The sequence below is a fragment of the Pteropus vampyrus genome, unplaced genomic scaffold, assembly GCF_000151845.1.
Source record: "Pteropus vampyrus isolate Shadow unplaced genomic scaffold, Pvam_2.0 Scaffold54, whole genome shotgun sequence".
NCBI classification, from domain to species: Eukaryota; Metazoa; Chordata; class Mammalia; order Chiroptera; family Pteropodidae; genus Pteropus; species Pteropus vampyrus.
In genome coordinates, this window is record NW_011888835.1 from 7814939 (window position 1) to 7835949 (window position 21011).

At 40.5% G+C, this 21011-nt stretch overlaps 1 protein-coding gene across 2 annotated transcripts; it reads left to right on the forward strand.

The window, feature by feature from the left end:
• Positions 1 to 11192: 11192 nt before the first annotated feature.
• NOV (nephroblastoma overexpressed) lies at positions 11193 to 18394 on the forward strand. 2 transcript variants are annotated; one of them, XM_023530791.1, is made up of 5 exons: positions 11193 to 11450; positions 11586 to 11811; positions 12995 to 13249; positions 14437 to 14651; positions 15037 to 15186. In XM_023530791.1, exons 1-5 carry the CDS (start codon positions 11367 to 11369, stop codon positions 15130 to 15132), a joined length of 876 nt encoding a protein of 291 aa, XP_023386559.1. In that variant the 5' UTR covers positions 11193 to 11366; the 3' UTR covers positions 15133 to 15186. The 2 variants fall into 2 exon arrangements, with proteins under 2 accessions (XP_023386559.1, XP_011358682.1); XM_011360380.2 differs by lacking the exon at positions 15037 to 15186 and adding an exon at positions 16825 to 18394 and having other exon boundaries at positions 11205 to 11450.
• Positions 18395 to 21011: the final 2617 nt, after the last annotated feature.

The following is a 21011-nucleotide window of genomic DNA, read 5'->3' on the forward strand; positions in this document are numbered from 1 at the left end:
CCAACAAATAAATAACAGAGTTGTCCCCAAACATTTCAAAATTAAATGGTACACTTCTAAATAACATTTAGGTCAAAGCAGGAGTCACAAGAAAAATTAGAAGATATTTTGAATTGAATAAAAATGATATTGCAACCTACCAAAATGTGTAGGATTTAGGTAAACCAGTGCATAGAGAAAAACATGTAACATTAAATGTTTATGTTAGAAACAAGAAAGTTCTTAAATAAAAAAATGTAATTTTCCTTAAGAAACTAGGAATTAATTGCAAATTAAACCCAAAGCAAGCAGATGGAATAATAAAGAGCAGAAATCAAAGAAATTGAAAAATAAATAGAGAAAAATCAATGAATCTAAAAGCTAGTTCTTTGAAATCACCAGTAAAATTGATAAACTTCTAGCCATAATAATTAATAAATAAATAGAAAAGGAACAAACTACCTATATCAGAAATGAAAGAAGAAGCATCACTACAGATCCTAGAGTCATTAAAAGGATAGTAAGGAAATACCATAAACTTTGTGCCTACAAATATAACAACTTAGTTGAAGTGGACAAATTTCTTGAGCTACACAAACTACCAAAACTCACTGAAGAAAAATGAATAACTTAAGTATTCTTACATCTAATTTTAAAAATTAAATTTGTAGTTTAAAAGCTTCCACAAAGAAAACTCCAAGGCCAGAAAGCTTTACTGGTGAATTTCACCAAACACTTACAAAAGAAATAATAAGAATTCTACACAAACTCATCCAGAAAATAGAGGAGGAGGAAACACCTCTCAAATCATTTTCTAAAGTCAGACTGTCATGATACCAAAACCATAAAAAATAAGTAAACTAGAAATAAGAAAAATAAGACCAATATTTCTTGTGAATACAGTTGTGAAAATCCTCAACAAATACTGGCAAATTAAATATGGCAAAATATAATATAACATAACTAGATGAGGTTTATCTCAAAATTCAAGGCTGATTCAACACTGGAAAATCACTATAACTCACCATATCACAAGAAGAAAAATTATATAATCACTTTAATAAGTTCAGAAACAAACAAAAAAGCCAACATATCTCTCCCAACAAAAATTATATAATCACTTTAATAAGTGCAGAAACAAAAAAGCCAACATATCTCTGCAGCTAAAAATTTTGTGCAGAATGCAAAAAGCAGCTACCTGAAGATTTTGAAAAGTAAAACATTTACATGATATTCAGGAAAAGGCAAAACTATAGGGACACAAAACGGATGAGAGATTGGAACATCAGAATCTGATTTTCAGAGACTAGGAGTGGAAGAGAGAGGCTTATTATAAAGGAGCATGATGGAATAATTCTATGTCTTCATTACAGTAATGATTATATAACTTTTGTCAAAAGGTGCAGAATTATGCCCTAAAAGGGGTAACGTTTACTGCATATAAATTATACCCCAATAGATCTGACTTTTAAAAATATTCAATAAAAGATTTATTATATGAAATCATGGTATAGACTTCTAGAAATGTAAAAAAATACCAAGATGAAAAATAAGCTTATAAGTACTTAACAATTGGATCATTAATCTAAGAGATCTCATGTTTAGCTTGAAAGTTTTCAAGGAAAATAAAACAGGGAAGATGAAAGAAATGAAATTATTATCAAGTAATACAAGAAAATATTCCTAAGTTGAAGGTACACCAAATTGCCCAAAGTACAACAAACATAACAATAGATAGATGATAGATGATAGGTAGATGAATAGATGATATAGATAGATGATAGATTATAGATAGATAGATAGATGATAGATAGATAGATAGATAGATAGATAGATAGATAGATAGATAGATAGATAGATAGAGATGATAGATAGATAGACAGATTGATAGATAGGTGATAGATGTTAGAAAGATAGAGCAAGCAAAGAAATCATTGCCTCATAAAATGTTAGAAATTGAAGGATTAAGACAAGTTTCCAAAAGCTTTGAGAGAGAAAAGATAATACATACAGAAGACTGGCAATCAAAATGTCACTGAATTTCTCAAGAGCAACACTAGAACCTGGAAGACAACAGAGAAATATCTTTAAAATGCAGACATAGCGTCTTATGCCCAGCAAATTACCAATCAAGAATAAAAGTAAAATAATGACTTGTAAGATTCATAGTCACATAAAGTTTACTTTGTATGCATTCTTTATAAGAAATGTTCTGTAAGAGATATTCTGGGAAAAGCGACACTATACAGAGCTTTAGCAAGGAAGAGAACTAAGAAAAAGTAATGCCTGGGATTTACAAAATAGAAGATCCAGTATAACAATATCATAAAGAAAAGTCTGGGTGTAGGGAGATCTCAGCAAAACTAATAAGCAGATTTGGAAAGTATCATTCCAATTTGTAATAACAGTTTGCTGTGCTCCAGGTAAGATGTAATCAAGAGGAAAAAAAAGGAAATCGGTAGTTTATCTGAAGTTCTTGGATGTGTTTTGAGGAATTTTATAATTTGATCATAAAATTTGAAGCTTAAGTGCCAATGAGCACAAAGAAAAAGAAACAAATTTAAAAAGATGAAGCAATTAGTAACTCCAGGAAAAAAACTATGTTTTATCAGAAAAGACATGTAATTGTAGTACATTGTCAATTGTAACTCATATTAACATAGTAAAATAGTGTAAATAGTATTTACTTGAACAGAAATTCTGATGGAAATGTAGAAAATTGGGAAAGAGAAAGTCTATGGGTGAGAAGGAAGCATAGAATATGTGTGATTATGATTTTAAAAAGCTAATTTCTCATCTTTCAAAGAAGAAAGTCAATGGATAAAATGCAAAATTGAAAAAGCAAAAAATAAAGGTATAAACTAGATATAGGGGTATAGCATTGAAAGGTATATTGGCAAATAAGATTTTTAAATGTTTGAATATAAAGAATAAAAAATAATGCTGAGGATGAGTAGGGCAGAAGACTATTTTTCCTTACAATTATATAGCACTTGACATTTTTAGACTAAGTATAATTTACTTCATAATTAAATTCAAAAAGTCATAACATTTTCCATTGAGAAATTTACATTCTCCAAAAAAAATCTAAATAACAGCCCGGATGAAAATGAAACACACAAAAGGAATGGTTATGAATTTGTTGACATTTTTAAAATATCCTATACATCAAAAATTGCCAAAATTAAATTCAAAGGTAAATGACAAACTAAAAAATTATTCAACATATATAGATAAGAAGTATTTGTCTATTTCAATATTAAACCTTCTTATGTAACTGGGCAGAACATCCCTACTCTGTGTAGTATTGAAGGGTTAGCAGAGGATGAAGGGGGCAACCTCTTAACAGAGCTAAAAAATCTCACCTCTATTAGCTGCAAGATTGATAATCAAGACAAAACCTTTTTTTTTTTTTCAATGAAGAAATATCGGAGCCTTAAGAGAATCCTGGAGATTCGGAAAGGGCTGGATGCTCATAAATGGGATTAGAGATAGGAAGACCTAGGAGCTTAGAGTCTCTGAGAATACCTCAGCAACTGAAGGAACGTCTCTTCCTTGTCTAATAAAGGTATTTTCTCTCCTTCTTAAAGGCATGCTTCCTCTTTCATCTCAGATGCTAACCTTGCCAGAGTGTCTAGTTCTCTTCCTGCCCCAACCCCCATTCTTCTGAGTCAGATCCCACCATATTTGGGGTGAGAAGTCAAATCCAGAAGAAAGAGGCATAAATTTACAATTAGTAAAATAATTGCCAAGCTTTGGGCAAAAATATGGGATCGTATTTATGAGAACGAATGCTGATGGTATCGAATTAAGGAGGAAGAAAGCATCATTTTACATCAGGCTGAATTAATGGTTATGGTTGAATTTACCAGAGATTCTGAACTCAATATTATAGCTTAGGCAGCTGGGAGAGAGTAATGAATACCTGGAGTCAGGGCTGGGCTGCACCAAACTAGTTCAAACTTCTTCGTACAAAACAAAAGGGAAGAAATTCTAAGACGGAGAACACAGGAATGCAGGAATGAACAGACCATGTGCTAGCATTCACTGACTCTTATCCAAGGAGACACTTGTCTATCACTAAATTAAAACATTGATTTAGGGGGTCGTGACAAACCTTTTTAAAATGAAAGAGAAAGTAACAGCAAATATCTAAATACAAGACATATAATAAAGACGTTTGTTTTGTGAAACTTTGGTTCCAGTTATACAGTTATATGTGTGTCTCATATCTATTTATATACATGGGGGCTCTGGTATGTGTATATGTAAACACGCATTTAAACATAAACTTGTTCATGATGTAAAATTTTGATATTTCTTACTGAACATCATGATCAAAAACATTTGAGAGCCACTGTTCTAGTTGGTCTGCAGTTGGCCTGGTACATACAGGCCAGCACCAGCAAGAAGGGAATTCTTCTGAAAGTTTAGCTCCACATTGGAGAGTCCTAAAAGACAATGGAAAAGAGAAATTTGATTAGTCACATCTTGTGATCCATTTAACCTGGGGGAAAGAAGACTTGAAGGAAGGAACTATACCAATCCATGGTTAGTGACCTGAAGAGGATAACATAGCCAGGTCTGGGTAACAAGAAAAAAAGTGGGTCCCAGTGTTGCTGAAGCTATTGATCCTAATCAATAAGAAGGGGAGAGGTCTGCTCCTGGGGAAAGAAGGGAAGGAAAGCGGGAAGAGAAAAATATGAATGACCCCTCCTCATATGACCATTCAGCAGTAAAACCTCATGAAAGGGAACCAGGTAGGTATAATCATTAAAAGCCTAGAGGGTTTGGGTCACCCTTTAACAAATCACCCCAACTATTGAAGGTATGGGCTTTCTGCAAATTGCCCAACCTTTATCCTACTATCATATACTGCTAGCAAAAGAGTAAATTCATATACACTTCTGAAAAGCAAATTGGAAATTTGTATCCACGCCCATAAATTACACAGAACTTTGCTTTTATAATTCTAATTCTAATCTAAAAGAAAGAATCACAATTATTTAAGGGATACCGTAAAGGGGGAAAAAAAGCCTGACTACTGATACCTGTTCCCACCAGCGAGGTCGTGAGTTTCTTCTGCTATGAATTTCACAGAATATCAGCATCCGATGAGGACTATCCATGACAAGACCACTTTATAACTATGCGTGACAGAAATAAAAATAAAATACTGTGTAACCACAAAAATGACCAAGCTCCCTCCTGGCTTACTTTACATGAGCAACTATCATTTATTCTCTGAAAACGATTTTATCTGTGCTTTTTTTCATCCCATCTCTACAGTAAAGATTATTAAGATGCCCATGGATGGGACTGCGTCTGCTTTCTGTCGGCACCCAATCCAGAACAGAACCCTCCTTCCTTATATTGTTTCAAGATCACCTAACCCAAGCCCAAATCTTATAATAAACCTCTTCTAACTTCTTTCTGAGGTGCCCCGTGGCTCCTCATGGTGTATGTTACATGCTAGGGCCATTTGAGATACAGAAAAGAGAAGTTAATTCATTGAAATGAATGCCTCAGGGTGGGTAGGGCTTAAGTCTCTCAGAACCCCATTGAGAAAGGATGCAGGGAAAGCCATGCGTCATCATCTTATTTATCATAACAACCATCCTAGAAAGGAAGGACATATTATTATTCCTATCTTACAGAAAGAGAAAGAAACTGAGGTAGTGACTGGTCAGGTAAATATTCTAAGATCTAAGGATTTGAACGCAGGAAGTCTGTTGGCAGAGACGTTTCACCACAAAAGCTATCTAGTCTCCACAAGGATGGGGAGCACGGCACAGGGAATGCAGTTAGCATTAATATGATGGTGAAGCGGAAGGTCAGAGAAGGGAGGGAGAAATTGGGGGAATCATTTTATGAACAATATAGATGTCTAACCAATGTACTATATACTTGAAACTAACTTAAATAAATAAATTTATTTTTTTAAATGCTATTACAAGCTACTTAGTTATCTGGTATCAAATCAAGCATAAATTCTTGAAGAATAATGTTCCAAATATAACCCTGATCATGCAATTCCTTGCTGATAGGTAGATAGGTAGGTAGATAGAGACAGATGGATAGATAGATACATTAGATAGAGAAACGGATAGATGATAGATGATAGATAGATAGATAGATAGATAGATAGATAGATAGATAGATAGATAGACAGACAGACAGACAGACAGACAGACAGATGATAGATAGATAATAGAGAGATAATTAGAAGCAAAATGTTACAGTTTGGCGTTTAGAATCTGAGAGTTGGTAGTTACAGCCCCTTTTTCCAACCTCATTTCCCATTCCCTTACTTTGTTCCAGATAAATTAAACCACTCTGTTTCTTGAATAAGTCTTGAATTTTCCCACCCATATGACCTTGTTCCACTGTCTCTATTCAGCCCACATCTCCAGGTTTCAAAATCCTATACGTGCTTAATCCAACTCAATGTTGTTTAGCCTTAAGGCAACATGGTTTCGTGCAAAGACAAACAATGAACATCTTTCCCTCCCCAGCAAAGAAATTCATGGCACCCTCTCTTATGCACCTGTGTTACCTTGCTTATGTTTATTTATAGGAATTATCCCATTCTGCCTTATGCAATGGTTATTTTGTACTTCATTTTCCTACTAGGCTATAAAATCCTTGAGGACAGAAAACATCTTATTTTTCTTTGATTCATGCCATGAAGTGCAAAATAGTTATCAATAAATGACTTGGCCATTACGAATATTTACATTGTCAAATGCAATGCAGTTCTGTGGTTATGCCTCTCCTAAAAGTCTAAGTTATTTGCTGTTGAGAATTCAGAAATTAGGTGGGAAAGGCTGTATAAGCTTTCTTAGGCTCTGAGGTGTCTCATTTGGAAATAGAGGTGCTCAAAAAGAATCCCAATTTTTTCTTTCTCCAGGAACAATCATTTGAAATTATTCGGGACCCAGTCTGCATTTAAGCGACATCACTTCCCTTGTCTCTGTTACACTAGCACGTACAGCCACCAGCACTCATGAGTTGGGTCCACCATCATCCAATATGGAGCACTCCTGAGAAGCTATTGGCTAGTCCGATGTCCAGTCCATATGCATGTACCTTTCTCTCTGATACCAGTTCCTGCTCTAAAGGATTCTGGTCGGTGAAGCTAGACTGGTTCTACTGCACTCAACTGTTACCAGCCATAGAGAATTCACATAAGAAGAACTCCTCAGGGCCACTTTCTTCAGCTGGATATTGGAATAGATAGTGCTGTTACCTGGTGGCTGGGAATGTGGAATGTATATAAGCTTCATAGATGCTATTGTAATTCAAAAAACTTTAAAAAAAAAAAAAGTTATTTGACTTCCAAAGAGCCCATTTCCCTATAAGAAAGTCATAGCAAAGGAGAAATTAACTTATTTTTTACATCTTTAGCTAATTTCTAGCTCAAATTTCCTTTTTACTTCATCTCCTAGATTTTTGTTTTCTTTAAAAAAGTACCAAAAATAAATTTTTAAAAGGTGGGCAATAGGAAGATGTTTCCAAAGTGGATAACACTAAACAATATATATTTAAAGTTTTAGCCCTTGTTACTGTTTCTTCTCTGCCCATCACTGTTTCTGAAAAAGCAAGAGGTCAAAGGATCCGTCAGAAAAACAAGAAGGTGTAATTGAAATTAGCCGTGTAACTGGATACCACGTAAGGTTGGCCTGCCTACCATATAATGGGAATTACCTTGTCTTCAACCAATTCCCTAGGGCCCCAGAAAAGGGACGTATGAAGGAAATTCAGAAAAGGGTAACAAAACTATTACGGAGCTATGAGACTGATTTACGAGACACATTATGAGAGCTAAGTACATGTGCCTTGGCTGAACAATAACCAAAGACGCAGAGAATGTCTCTGAGTTTACAGAGAACGTACGTAATCATGGAGGGGAGGAGAGGGATGGAGTTGTCTTACAGGTGATAACATCGTAGTCCCTGCTTTTTATTTGTTTCATTTTTAATGCGGGTCTCTGTGCTTTATATTTCTCTTGCTTGCTACAGAAGTAAGCGCCGATATATTTTTAAAATCTTTTCTATAATGAAAAAGATAAAACACTTGGAAACCTACATGAAAGCTGACTTTTATAAAATGTAGGAATTTCTCTCAATGTGTTCTGGGTAGGAGTATTGACTGAGAAGTATAAGAATATAAGTCGATTAACAGCCTATCTGAGACACAGAGGCAGAAATGAGTCTCTGGTACCACATCTGGGGTGAGGAAGAAATGAAAAGGAAAAAGTGAACCGATCAAAGTACTTGCATTTCACAACCCAGGGGAGCTGCCATCTTGGGTGGCAACCTAGCCCAGTCATTCGTGAGTAGTCTCTGAGAGGGTGTCCCCTGACTCCCAGAGACCTCGAATGACACACGGTTTATTCCAAACAGGAGAAGATCACCAGCCTGTATGCTCTCTTTAGACTCTTTGTACCAGGAAAGACAGAGAGAAGGTGCATGTCAGAGGCAGCTGGGTGCTGGCTGATAGGACCAGTTTAGCCTCTATTGCTGCTGAGAAACAAACAGCTTCCAATTCTTTCTTACCTCCTCTTATGCAGAGCAGTGACAAGTGACGAAACTTAACGTGAAGTGTGCAGTACCTCAGAAGGTCCAAGAACAACTGTCCATCTGTCCATCCCTGAAGTAGGTGCTGGGGGTGTCACGGAGAGTGTGACATGCTCCCTGTCCTTCAGCGCTTCCAGCCAGAGACGGAGACAGACATAGAACCAGACACATCATTATTCAGTGAGTCAAGAGATTTAAGACAAAAGCAATGGACACCAGGCCTCCAGAGAGAACAAAATCTATCCCAGTAAGAGAGGATATCCTGGAGGTATCAAAGCATGACCCACTAACAGAGCTACCATTAGGTGGCTTCACTTTCAATCTCCAATTGTTTTATCATGGAAATCGTTACCCAAGAGCATTTACAGCAGACGGAAGTGTATATAAGTATTGTTTTGCCCCATCAAGTTGCTCCCTTTTTAAAAAATAATTCCTTCTTTACTGGGGAACTATACTTCCTCCCCACCCCATCTATGCGGTGTAGCCAATCTCTGAACTTGTCTTGTCTTCTCACTTGTCTTGAGACTCCTTTCCTGGAATTTTCGAAATTGAGCCTAAGGGAGAGGGGCATTCCTTCTGTGGTGATAAGGCTGTACTCGAAGAGGTTGTGGAGAATTTAAGGATGATACTTCCTTTATCTAGAAGAAGCTGGTCTGTGATGGGACACACTAAAGCTGATCCACAGAGAAGCACTGAAGATAGATAGAAAAATGGAGTCCTGACACCACCAAACCCCTGGTCCTACTTGCCCCTGAGGCCTAGCAGCACCATTTCCATTCTGTTATTATGTGAAACACCTCAGCATCTTTCCAGGAAAGTCTTCTTGCTGACACTAGTTCTGGTTTGGTTTCTCCACTGGCAATCAAGAAGCTCACATTAACAGTGACTTCGGACATTTTTATCCTTATCTTGAAGTAACATTTCCCCTTTCCTGGCAGAGTCAGCCCAACCTCAGGGCTACCAATTTCTCCTTATTCTGTCTATTCATACTTTAAAAACTTGGTCGATATTCTTTCCTCCCCATTAGCTGTGTATCTACTTGTTTCAGATCTAGGTTTCCCAAAGCTGGCTCCCATTTCAAAGTACATTAAAATGCTGTCAAGAGCCCTCACCAGAGAATCCAACTGATTGGATCAAGGGCGGGGCCCAGGGATCTACATTTTAAAAAAAAAACGTACTGTGGTTGATTCTCATGGGCAGCCAGGTAAAAGCATCACTAGGCCAGATGACCCATGAAGCCCACCAACTTGAAGAATATACAAGTGTCCTGGACATGGCACAAATTAACCGCTGGCTCTCTTGTCAAGCTTTGAGCATGATCAGTCTGGCTTACCTCAAAGAAAGCAGAATTTCTGGAGACCTGGAAGCATGTAAAAGCAGTTCCAAGCCGCTCAGAGAACTATCCTGAAGGGGCTCGAAGGTGACTTCATCGTCAAGGGGGCAGGCATTGCAGGGGCAGGCCTGGCCCCTTACACAAGCTGCTTTTGATTTAACTTCATACTGGAGAGGTATGATGTAGAGGCAATTTGTTTCTTTTTAAGGTCTAGCGTTACATCACAAGCCTGTATAATTTTGCTTATAAAGTGCCTTTCCAACGTGGGTATCACCAAAGGAGCTGGCATAGTTACCCCAGGGGTAGCAACAAAGTTGAAGTACAGGGGAGAAGAATTTTTTTTTAAAATCCAACAAGTCACGTCACCTTCAGAGCAGTAAAACTGCTCTCCTTCTCATGAGAGATGACATAGCCATTTTTTGAAAGTTGATGCCAGGTGGAAGAGGGTTTGGTCTGCTAAATAAAACAAATACCTTTCTCATTCCCTTCCCTGATTCACTGAGGTTTTGACAGTGGCTGAGCGGAACCTACTTCATAAACCCTCGAAACCTCTTGTATTTTGAGATGTGCTGCTTTACATCAGCCACAATACAGCAGGTGTTTCAAGCTTTTTATCTACCAGAAAGAAAGTTTTTATTACCTCTGGCTCTAATAGTTTTATTTTACTATGTTTTACTTTCGTTTGCACGAAACCTGCAGAATTGGGAGGTTAAGAATCAGTGGGGCTTGGGATGATGAGAGTCAAAAGAACTTTTTCATTGGGCCAGCAGCATCCCCCATCCTCACTTTCAATTCTTTTATTTTCTGGGTTAATCCGCCCCCGCCCCCACTTTCTCTTTCTTCTTTCTTTCTTTCCTCCCTCCCTCCCTCCCCTCTCTCAACACATTCAAAGAGTGCCCTCAACGGTGACAAACTTGCATGTGCTTCCCTTATGACTAAACCCCTGGGCCTCTCGCCAACCCCCCACAGATGGCCCCAAACTTCAGGAGAGCCCCGCGTCTGCGGCCCCGCTGGGGACCGCCAGGGCGGAGATGTGTGGTGGGGAGTGGCCGCGTCTTAGTCCTGGGGGAAGGCAAAGCAGCTTCCAGGAGGAAACGGGCGTTTTCTTCCCACACGCTCCAGCGAGCCCTGGGTCCTGGCCTGGGGACTCCACCCAGCCCCTCCCGGAGCTCTGGGACAAGCCAGTCGCCACACACAGGCACTCGCAGGCCCCGGGGCCGCGCCCTAAGGAGAGCAGCACCCACGGCCAATTACCATGGCAACCCCGGGGTTCATTCCATTCCCCACCCAGCCGATCCCCCCTCCTCCCTGCACCGCAGCCAACCGGCTTGTGCGCGTCCCTGGAGCGAGCTATAAAACCTGCGCTGGTGGCGCTGGGAAGAGGAGGCGACCGCCAGACCTGGAGGGAGGCAAGCGGAGCCAATCCACAGCTAAGACAGTCTCGTTCTGTGAAAGCGGGACGGAAAAGCCTGAGCATGCAGAGTGTGCAGGGGATGAGTCTCTGTTTGCCCAAGCAGTGCCTTTGCCTGGCTGTCCTGCTCCTCCGACTCCTGGGACAGGTAAGTGGCGCACCGCTATGGTGCCCCTGGTTGCTTTGCCTTCCTGGGCGACCCCTGCTGGATCCCCGGGTCACTCCGCCTTCGATTGTCCCTGCTGAGGGGTTTCTTTTTCCTTCTCATTTCGCCCGCCCCCAGGTCTCTGCGACCGAGCCCTGTCCCACCCCGTGCCCGGCGCAGTGCCCCGAGACGCCGCCGACCTGCGCCCCCGGAGTGAGAGCGGTGCTGGATGACCGCTCGCGCTGCCTGGTGTGCGCCCGCCAGCGCGGCGACAGCTGCTCCGAGACGGAGCCCTGCGAGGAGGGCCGTGGCCTTTTCTGCGACCGCAGAGCGGACCCCAGCGCCCGAAGTGGCATCTGCATGGGTAATGCGGCCCCTCGGCCTCTTGACTGCTTGCTTCTCCCGCGGCTAGCGGCAGCTGCCACCTCCTGTCTCTCAGCTCTTCCTCCCCCTTCCCAAAAGGTGATGCGCAGATTACAGTAATGAGGATGCCGTAGGTGATGTTCCTGGAGCGCTTCCTGTGCGCCTGGCACGGTCTAGGGCGGGGTGCTTGGGGCTTGGGGGAGCGCCCGAAGCCAGAGAGGAAACCTTCCTGCGGAGGTGAGAAGCATTCATCACTTGCCTCCCTAGAGAAGAATCTAGATAGATGCGGAGCAGAGCAGAGTTAAGGGCCAGTGAAGTCATTTCCTTTGGACATTTCCAGGGGGACCCTTGGAGTGGATGGAAGCTTAGGCTCACTCACTGGCTCACAGTTCCCCCAACTGCAGCCCAGCAGGTTTGTTTTTACACCTGTAATTGTCCTATTTGAGCCAAAGCCGCCCCTGGTCTCCTGAGACAACTATGTAACCCCTGTCTGGGCTGTGAATAAAATAAAATGCAGGCAATCAGCCAGTCCAGGCTGGTGAAACTTAATTAATTGGGCATCAATTTCCCACGTGGTCTACCATTTAGTTGGAGGCCGTCCCTGCCTCCCTGGATTAGAGACTTGGAATAGCCTTTTACTTTCTTCTCAAAGCTAGTGATGATAATGGGTGTGTGTGTGTGTGTGTGTGTGCGTGTGCGTGTGCGTGTGCGTGTGCGTGTGTGTGTGTGTGTGTGTGTGTGTGTGTGTTGAAATATCAAGGAATCCTAATGCTCTTCCTAATCTGACCAGTTAACCTATTTGTAGAATGCATTTTTTTTTTCCTTTTCATTCTAAGCTGCTGGAGTAGGAGATTCTAAGGAGGTCCTTGCAAAATTGACTTTATTGTTGGGAACAACAGCTGTGGGACTTGGGGAGTGTCGCTTCTCAGTCCATCTCCTCTTTCCTCATCCGTGAGTGAGTTGGCAGGACTGGATGGTCTTGGAGGCTGCTTCCTACTCTAGGAGGCCTCGGCGAGGACATCTTTCTGCTGGAGATGGATAAAAAACCAGGTTGTCTCGACTAGACAAAGAATGACTTAGGGTTTGGAACATGTGCCACAAATCTCATGCAGCTTATCCAAAGCATTATGTTCTTGTTTTTTTCTCTCCCTTTCCCTCTCTGCCCTTCTTCCCCAATATTCTAGCGATAGAAGGAGATAACTGTGTGTTCGATGGGGTCATTTATCAAAGCGGAGAGACCTTCCAACCGAGCTGCAAATACCAGTGCACCTGCCAAGATGGGCAGATTGGCTGTGTGCCCCGCTGTGATGAAGACCTACTGCTGCCACAGCCTGACTGCCCCGCTCCACGAAAAGTTGAAGTGCCTGGAGAGTGCTGTGAAAAGTGGATCTGTGACTCAAATGAGACAGAGGCGTTAGGGGACCTGCACGCCCTGCCAGGTGAGGAACCCAGGATACATGAAAGCGATTACAGCACAAGATACAGACAGGCAGGAAGTGTGTGTGCTCTTTTGGATTTGCAATGAGAAACTGGCCTCAGCTTCCGGTCATCTGACCATGGATTCCAGATTGCCCACTGAGATCAGACCCATCACAGATCTGAGTCCTAGCCAAGGGACCGAAGTACCTGCACAGTTTCTCAAAAGTTCAGCAGTTCTTTTCAGCAATGGGACTGATTGTCTTATTGCCCAAATACTATTTATATTTTAGTGCATCCCACTTGACCCTTATTAACATTATAAAGATAAAAGTTTAAAAAAAAATCACTTTCTTTATGGATTCTGTACACCATCTGTATGGTCTCAAGACCAGCCTCCCTAAAGAATGCTACTACTCATCACTGGACAGGTGTCACTGAGAAATGTCATCTTTCTAGATGCTGTAGGAAGGGTCAAGTGACTCTTGAGGATCTGTGTTTTGCTTTTCTTTTTGTGTCACCTTATAAAGGAAATCATTTTGGGGGAAAAAAACTCAAGAACTAGCAGAGAATATTTTAGAAGCTGTTAATCAGCCAGATTATATACACTGGCACTATTCAGAGCTTTACAGATTCTCTGAGGTCAAAAATTATTAGCCATGCCTTACAGCTCGGAAAACTGCCACGTAGCAGAGGAGATGTGCCCCAAACCGTGATACTAAGTGTCGAGACGGAACTTTTTGTGATCAAAGTCCAGGTGCCTATATCCCATAACCCAATCAACCAGTTCCACCTTTCTGAGGCATGGTATCGCTTTCATCACTATTTTGACTTGGTTGGTCCTACTTACTCATCCAATCAGAATTTTATCATGATCCTTCTTCTGTATGAAATCACATATTGAAAACATTATCATTTATGCAATGGTCGTTGATGCTATGCTGTTCTACATCCTTAAAATTACTAAGCTTCTTAAAGACAGGTTCTCCTAAGCTTAAGGACAAGCCAGATAGTCATTCCACAGAGATTTCTTGAAAACCTACAATGTGCCAGGCATTGTGCATCTTGCTAGAGATTTATAAATACAGAGATCCAGCTCCATCCCCGAGAACACTTGGCTGAGACCCTCTTTCTAACGATGACAGGAAAGACCATTTGGTGATCCCCATGTTTTACTCAACATAACTATCTTTATTTATATATCTCATAGCTTACAGGACAGAAGCCACTCTAGGAGTTTCAGTCTCTGACTCAAGTAGCAACTGCATTGAACAGACCACGGAGTGGAGCGCGTGTTCCAAGAGCTGTGGCATGGGCTTGTCTACCAGAGTCACCAACAGGAATCCACAGTGCGAAATGGTGAAGCAGACTCGCCTCTGCATGGTGCGGCCCTGTGAACAAGAGCACAAGCAACCAGCAGAAAAGGTAGGAGCCTGGAAGAAGCCTCCATCACAGAGGATGTGGCCTGGCCTCTCTGGGGCCTGGGCTTTAGGAAGTCACTGTGACGCTAGTTGACTCGAGGTCAGTTCTACCTGAGAGTTAACCATAGGTTCCTGAAATGAGTGAATTTACCTTCCTTTTTTTTTCTCTCTCTCTCTCTTCAATGTATAACAATATCCCAATCAACTCACAGCAGGTCCACAGGTAAAGAGAAGTCAGACAATTATCAAAGCATCCCCAACTGAGAAGGGTATGGCAAATCTCACTCCATTTCCGGAAAGAACAAACAAACAAAAACTGGCTACTCACTTGTCAAGCGTAGTTGATTTCAGAGAGGTCATTTCTGACCTTAATCTCCTTTACCCCTTAGGGTCAATCTGTACCAAGCAACAGAGGAGGGATTACATTTGCCTTACTCACCCTCAGTCCCCAACATCCTACCTGGGATAAAGTGTGTGCTCGATAAAAAAATTGTCGATGAAGAAATGAATGAGTGTCTGGGAATTATTTTCAGCATTTTAAAAAGCCAAGTAGGACTAGTACATTTGCCAGGGTAAGGCGATATATGCCAAACAAAATAGCACATTTCTTTCCTTTTTTGCTGGTATTATATCAACTCAGTGTGTTAACGCTGAGTGTAAGACATGTGGATCAGAAGCTTGGATTTGTTCCTGATGACATCACAGGCCTTGTTACCAGAACCCTAGATAAACGCAATGCCCAAATTGAACTATTATATGGACTCTTGTACAAACCAAGGCCAACATCAAACCGTCTCTAGCAATGAAAGATTTACATATCTCTACACTGAGGCAATATAATCAAATGCGTAAGGAGGCGGCCAGCCTGGCTTTGAATCTCAGCTTCCCACATGAACTAGCTGTGGGATTTTGGGCAACTTTCTTAAACTCTAAACCCCAGTTCCTTCCCCCATATAATGGGGTCATTGACAGACAGTACGTATCTCAAAAGGTGTCAGGAGGTATATAGAATGAACTGGCAAAGTACTAAGTATAGATTACTCTTTTAACATCAGACATCATTACTCAAAAATTCTATTTATTGCTAAAATAAAAGAGCTTCTAGTGGTTGCATTCGTTATATGGCATCCTAACTTTATGTTTCTTTCACTAGTTTAGAAAGAACATCTAGGAGCACCTTGTCTCTAAAATTATATACACCTCCCTACACGTAGGGGAATTCTAACATATATGTAACATAGTGCAGGTGTAGGCCCACCCACAAAGCAGTCTGTCTGTCTGTCTGTCTCTCTCTCTCTCTCACATATACTCACATACTCACACACACAAACAGAGGGATACTGCTGACCTTATACTTTTTTGTGTGGGTTTTGGCAAGAATATACATTAAACAATAAATATGAAAAAAGAAGAAACAAGAAGCCCTTACATACCATCGAGGACACAGTAACTTCTTAAAATAAAGTTTTTCCGTGTCACGGAAATGGCATGGAATGGGCATTGCATCAGACAAGTTCGATTAATAGAGGTTTTCTGATCACTTTAGCCCTTTGAGACTCCATTTATTTATCTATAAAACTTGAGCCATTGTTCTTTATGTTAATAGTTGTTCCTTGTATGAGTGAACGTTGCTGGTAAGGTTAAGCAAGTTAATGTTTGAAAAATATTTGAAATATTAGTAAGATTGCAATGATGCCATTTATTTCCCTTCTCTTTATAACACCTAAGAATGTGTTTGGCTAAAAACAACACCCAATCCTGCTGCAGTGGCTTGAAGATATAGGTTTCTTTATTGTAGATAGACTTTCACCCTCGTATATTTCGCTGCGAGATCAAAAGATGGTTGTGCATGATTAGGCAAGGTCTTCACATTCCAGGCAAGAAGGAAAATGAAGGCAGAAAACAATAAAGAAGGGCAAAGGATTATCTAGAATCCTTTGGATAATGTATCACTAGCCAGAACTTTGTCAAAAGGCCATCCTAAGCTCCCAGACATTCTGGGGAAGCAAATGCCTTTAGCTGACCACATTGCCCGAACAAAACTGACGTTCTGTTAGCAAAGAAGAAAGAGCAATGGATATTGGGTAGGCCACTAGCAAGTTATTCTACACCCCTAAAATGGTCCCTTGGAGGAATGGTAGCCATCTCGTACCTCATCCCTCTTTCTTTTTTCTTAGAAAGGAAAAAAGTGTCTCCGCACCACGAAGTCACTCAAAGCCATCCACCTGCAGTTCAAGAACTGCACGAGCCTGCATGCCTACAAGCCCAGGTACTGCGGGGTCTGCAGCGATGGCCGATGCTGCACCCCACACAACACCAAAACCATCCAGGTGGAGTTCCAGTGCTCCCCAGGGCAGGTCATCAAGAAACCAGTGATGGTCATCGGGACCTGCACCTGTCACAACAACTGTCCTCATAACAACGAGGCCTTCCTCCAAGAGTTAAAGCCAAACACTGGCAGAGGGAACATGTAACCTGGGTCCGCAGAGAAGCATACCTACAGAGGCAAACTGTAGCTACTGCATGGCCTACCATCGAAAGAATATATGAGAAACTACGAGAATTATTATTTCACCCCTGAGTCCTATGTATTTTCTGTGGTCATATGAGGTCGGTTATATCTGTTTGTTTGTTTGTTTGTTTGTTTTTAATGAAAGATATGATTAACTGTAAACTTGGAATCAAGGTAAGCTCAGGATAGTGCTTAGGGATGACTTACTATTCTATAGTGTTTACTATAAATGAAAATTTCTATAAATTTAAGAAATCAAATATAGGTTTTGCTGTATAGATTATCACATTACACTCATCTTATTTTGTTATGTGCTAGTACCATTTCAAGAAAATGTCACTGTAATGAATGACACAGTGAAGTCCAGAATCATACTGACCATATCATCATACAAATAGTTCACCATATATTGAGGTTTGACTTCTGGGGTTTCTGTTGAGCTTTTTTTGAGTAGCTCAAGCTCTGATCTTCCAAGTCCAAGGTCTGTGGAAACATAGCTCTTCAACTTGAAACCTAGAGACTGTTAGTTCTTTGTTTAATTGTACACTAGGAAACAAGTTGTATCTACAGTAATGAAAGGTTTGTTAATCAAGTGGGCTGGTGTCATAAACTTGCTCCATTTCAGACAAACTGACTCCTTTCTAATGGAAAGAAGCCAAACAGAAAACTCCCCCTAATACAGAGATGATGATGAGCAGCCCCCACCAGCCCTCACACGTTTGTATGTGCTGGAGGCTGCTGAGGCTCGCTGGTTTTTTTGGGGTTTTTTTTTTGCTTTTTTAATTCAGAAGAAGCAGAGCATATCAGCGAAGATCCTCTCATCTCACTGATGAGTGAACCGTGGCCCAAAGCACCTGATTACAACCCTTGATGACTTTCAGATTTGCTGGTAGTGAAATTTTGAAAAAGAAGGACAAAACCAACATAGTGTGATGGCATACTGACACAGGTTTTATGGGGGTTTACAATTTATTATAGACCTACTCATAACTAATCCTCGGGCCCTAATTATGCACATTCACAAACGAGATATGTGTGTATACATACGTGCATCTAATTTGTCAGGCTATGAGGTAGGGTGCAAATGTAAATGTATACATTCTTCTAATGTCACCATATGTGTTCAACCTTTCTCCCTTAAAGTATTTATATAAATGTAAATTATGCATTTTTAAAAGATCTTTTTACTTTCTCTACTTGTCAGACATCACTAAATAAACACGATCTTATCCATGTTTGAGTCTACCATTACTTTGTGCTCACAAGTAGTTTACTGAAAAATATATATATAATTACAAGTTACAATTAAATCAGACACCAAGAACAGCACCCATTGAAAGCAAAGTGGATAATTACAACGAATCGGAAGACAAACAAAAGACAGCTCTTCCTGAGTCAGGTAGGCGGCCTCTACCACCAAGGCCTCAGATATTCTCCACACTGTTTACTCAACCCAACCTCTCGAGCCCTGATATTTTTTCTGGACAATCCGGTAGACACTTCTATATATTAAAAATTGAACTTCTTGGACCAAGCAAAGCGTGCCTCTCAGGCTGCCTTATCCAGTTAAAGGCTCTCCAGTCTCCCAATTACCCAGCGTAAAGCACCAGCATCGTTTTGATCAGCCTGCTCCTGCTACATGCTCAGAAAGGGATATTTCCAGTGGCGAGGCAGAGCACTGAGCACGGCTGTGCCTGAGCAGTGTGACCGTCAGAGTTAATAGAAGCTTTGTGGGAACATTCAAAAGTCCAACAATAAAGATTGGCTAGATGAATCCTAGTACAATCCATCATGATGAAGAACAAAGCAACCTTTAAAATGAAAATGTAAGAAAATAGTTACACCCAGAAAGGTATAGAACTATGAAAAGAGTGATTTGGTTTTTTTCCAAACTATCCGTTTACATGAATGAAAAGAACTAGGAGAGAACTTGCAACAAAATATTATCAGTGAGTACGTCAAGTTGGTCTTATTTTTTCCCATTTTTGTGATTTCTTTACTAACTTTATTTTGACTGAGAATATATTACCTTTATAACCAGAAGTGGGGAAAAAGGCTGAATTCAGATATCCCTTCAACACTTTTCCCCTCATACGTTTACTGATTCATGCTGAGCCAGCTGCTCCTTTCAGCATCCAAAACAGTTATTAGCTCACTCATTTCATTCATTCAAAAAATGCACACTGATTGCTCCTGTGTGCCTAGCATTGTGTTAGGTCCTGGAAAGACAGCTATGAAAAACACAAATGATAAACCATAAAATAAACGAGTTACCATTTCTTCCTGGAATTAACACTCTCTATTGGCAAAGACAGGCAAAAAGCAATAAACAAACAATCAAAGAAGATAAATATCAAATAGTGATAAATAAACTCTAAGAAGATCATTAAAGCAGAGCAATCTAATAGAAAATTTCTGGGTGGCTAATTGAGCTGGAGGTGGTCAAGGAAGTTCTTTCTGAAGAGCTAACATTTCATCTTAAAGCTGAAGAATCCAGATTAGGAAAAAGAATCTTCCAGGCAAAGGTAAGTGTGCAAAAAACAAACAAACAAACAAAAATCAGTGTCAGGAATAATCTTGGAACATCATTAAAGATTTGCGTGGCTGGAGCCATCCTTGAGGGGAGGTGAGAGGTAGTGCGATTTCAAGGGCTCAAACACGTAGGGCTTGGCTCTATATCATAGTTCTCACTTTATTTTACAACTGATTTTTTAAATAACATCACACTAAGCATCTTGAGACCAGAATCTTAGTCTTCCTTGTATCTGTTACCTGGCACACAGTACAACCTCACTATATACCTGTTGGATAAATGAATGAATAAGTGAATGGACCTTACATTGATAAAAGATAGAATGTTCTTTGAAATAAATGTTAGGCTTTTAAACTATTCATTTTCATGATCGCTATCACTATGATTTGCATTTTCACTTGGAAAGCAATCCCCTCTCTGTAACGTACATGAACATACACACGGATGCATGCATTCCTGAAATTGTAATGAAAGTCAGTTGAAAAAATATGACCTGATCTACAAATATTTGCTAAGTCCAGAACATTCTAGTAATATAGCAAGGAAAGCAACATTTACCAAGCAGGACTTTAGGGCTGCAGAAAGAGTGCAGGCTTGGGAGTTGTTCCAGCCTGGTTTTGAATACTGGGCCTCTTCTTTCCCAGCTCTGGGCTATCAGACATTTCACACACACCCTCTGAGCCTCAGTTTCCACTCCTGTAAGATGATATTATAATATTGATAGAGCAACCAACTGCCTTAGTTTGTCCTGGACTGAGAAGGTCCCTGGGACTCAGAAATTTCAGTTATAAAATCAGGACAGTCCTAGGCAAACCAGGATGAATTGGTCGCCCTAAGTATCAACCACATGTAGTTGTAAGATAATATGTGCCATTCATACGCAGTTGACTGTGCCAGGCACATAGTAGGTCTGCAAATAACAGCTATTAATATAGTAAGAAGTCCATCGAGCCAAGCACTGCCCCTTCTTCTGTACATGTCATGGCCAGAGGTGGACATGATTGACCTCGTATTTATAGGAAAAGGCAAAGAGTCTCAAAAACTCTAATGACCTATTAAGGACACAGTAAATGAAGGAGCCGGGATTCAAACTTAGGGTCTGCCTGAGCTCAGAGCCAAAGCTCTTTCCTTTTTACAGGGCTGCAGCTGTGGAGGCCAAGTATATTTTCAGCAACCAAAACAATTCCAACAGTTTTCATTTTTGTGCTATTTTCCCAAAGTATAAATGTTCTCTTTTAGAAACAGCATTGCAAAGTCGTGAGATTGTTGAGATCATTCTGTGAATGTGAAATTTTGAAAGCACTTACTTAATTGTGGTT

What these genes read in the sequence shown, in the direction of transcription:
- NOV (XM_011360380.2), top strand. Translation starts at nt 11,367, where the DNA reads ATGCAGAGTGTGCAGGGGATGAGTCTCTGTTTGCCCAAGCAGTGCCTT. An exon ending in TCCTCCGACTCCTGGGACAG is followed by an intron (nt 11,451 to 11,585) that starts GTAAGTGGCGCA and finishes GCCCGCCCCCAG; the next exon opens with GTCTCTGCGACCGAGCCCTG. An exon ending in ACAAGCAACCAGCAGAAAAG is followed by an intron (nt 14,652 to 16,824) that starts GTAGGAGCCTGG and finishes CTTTTTTCTTAG; the next exon opens with AAAGGAAAAAAGTGTCTCCG.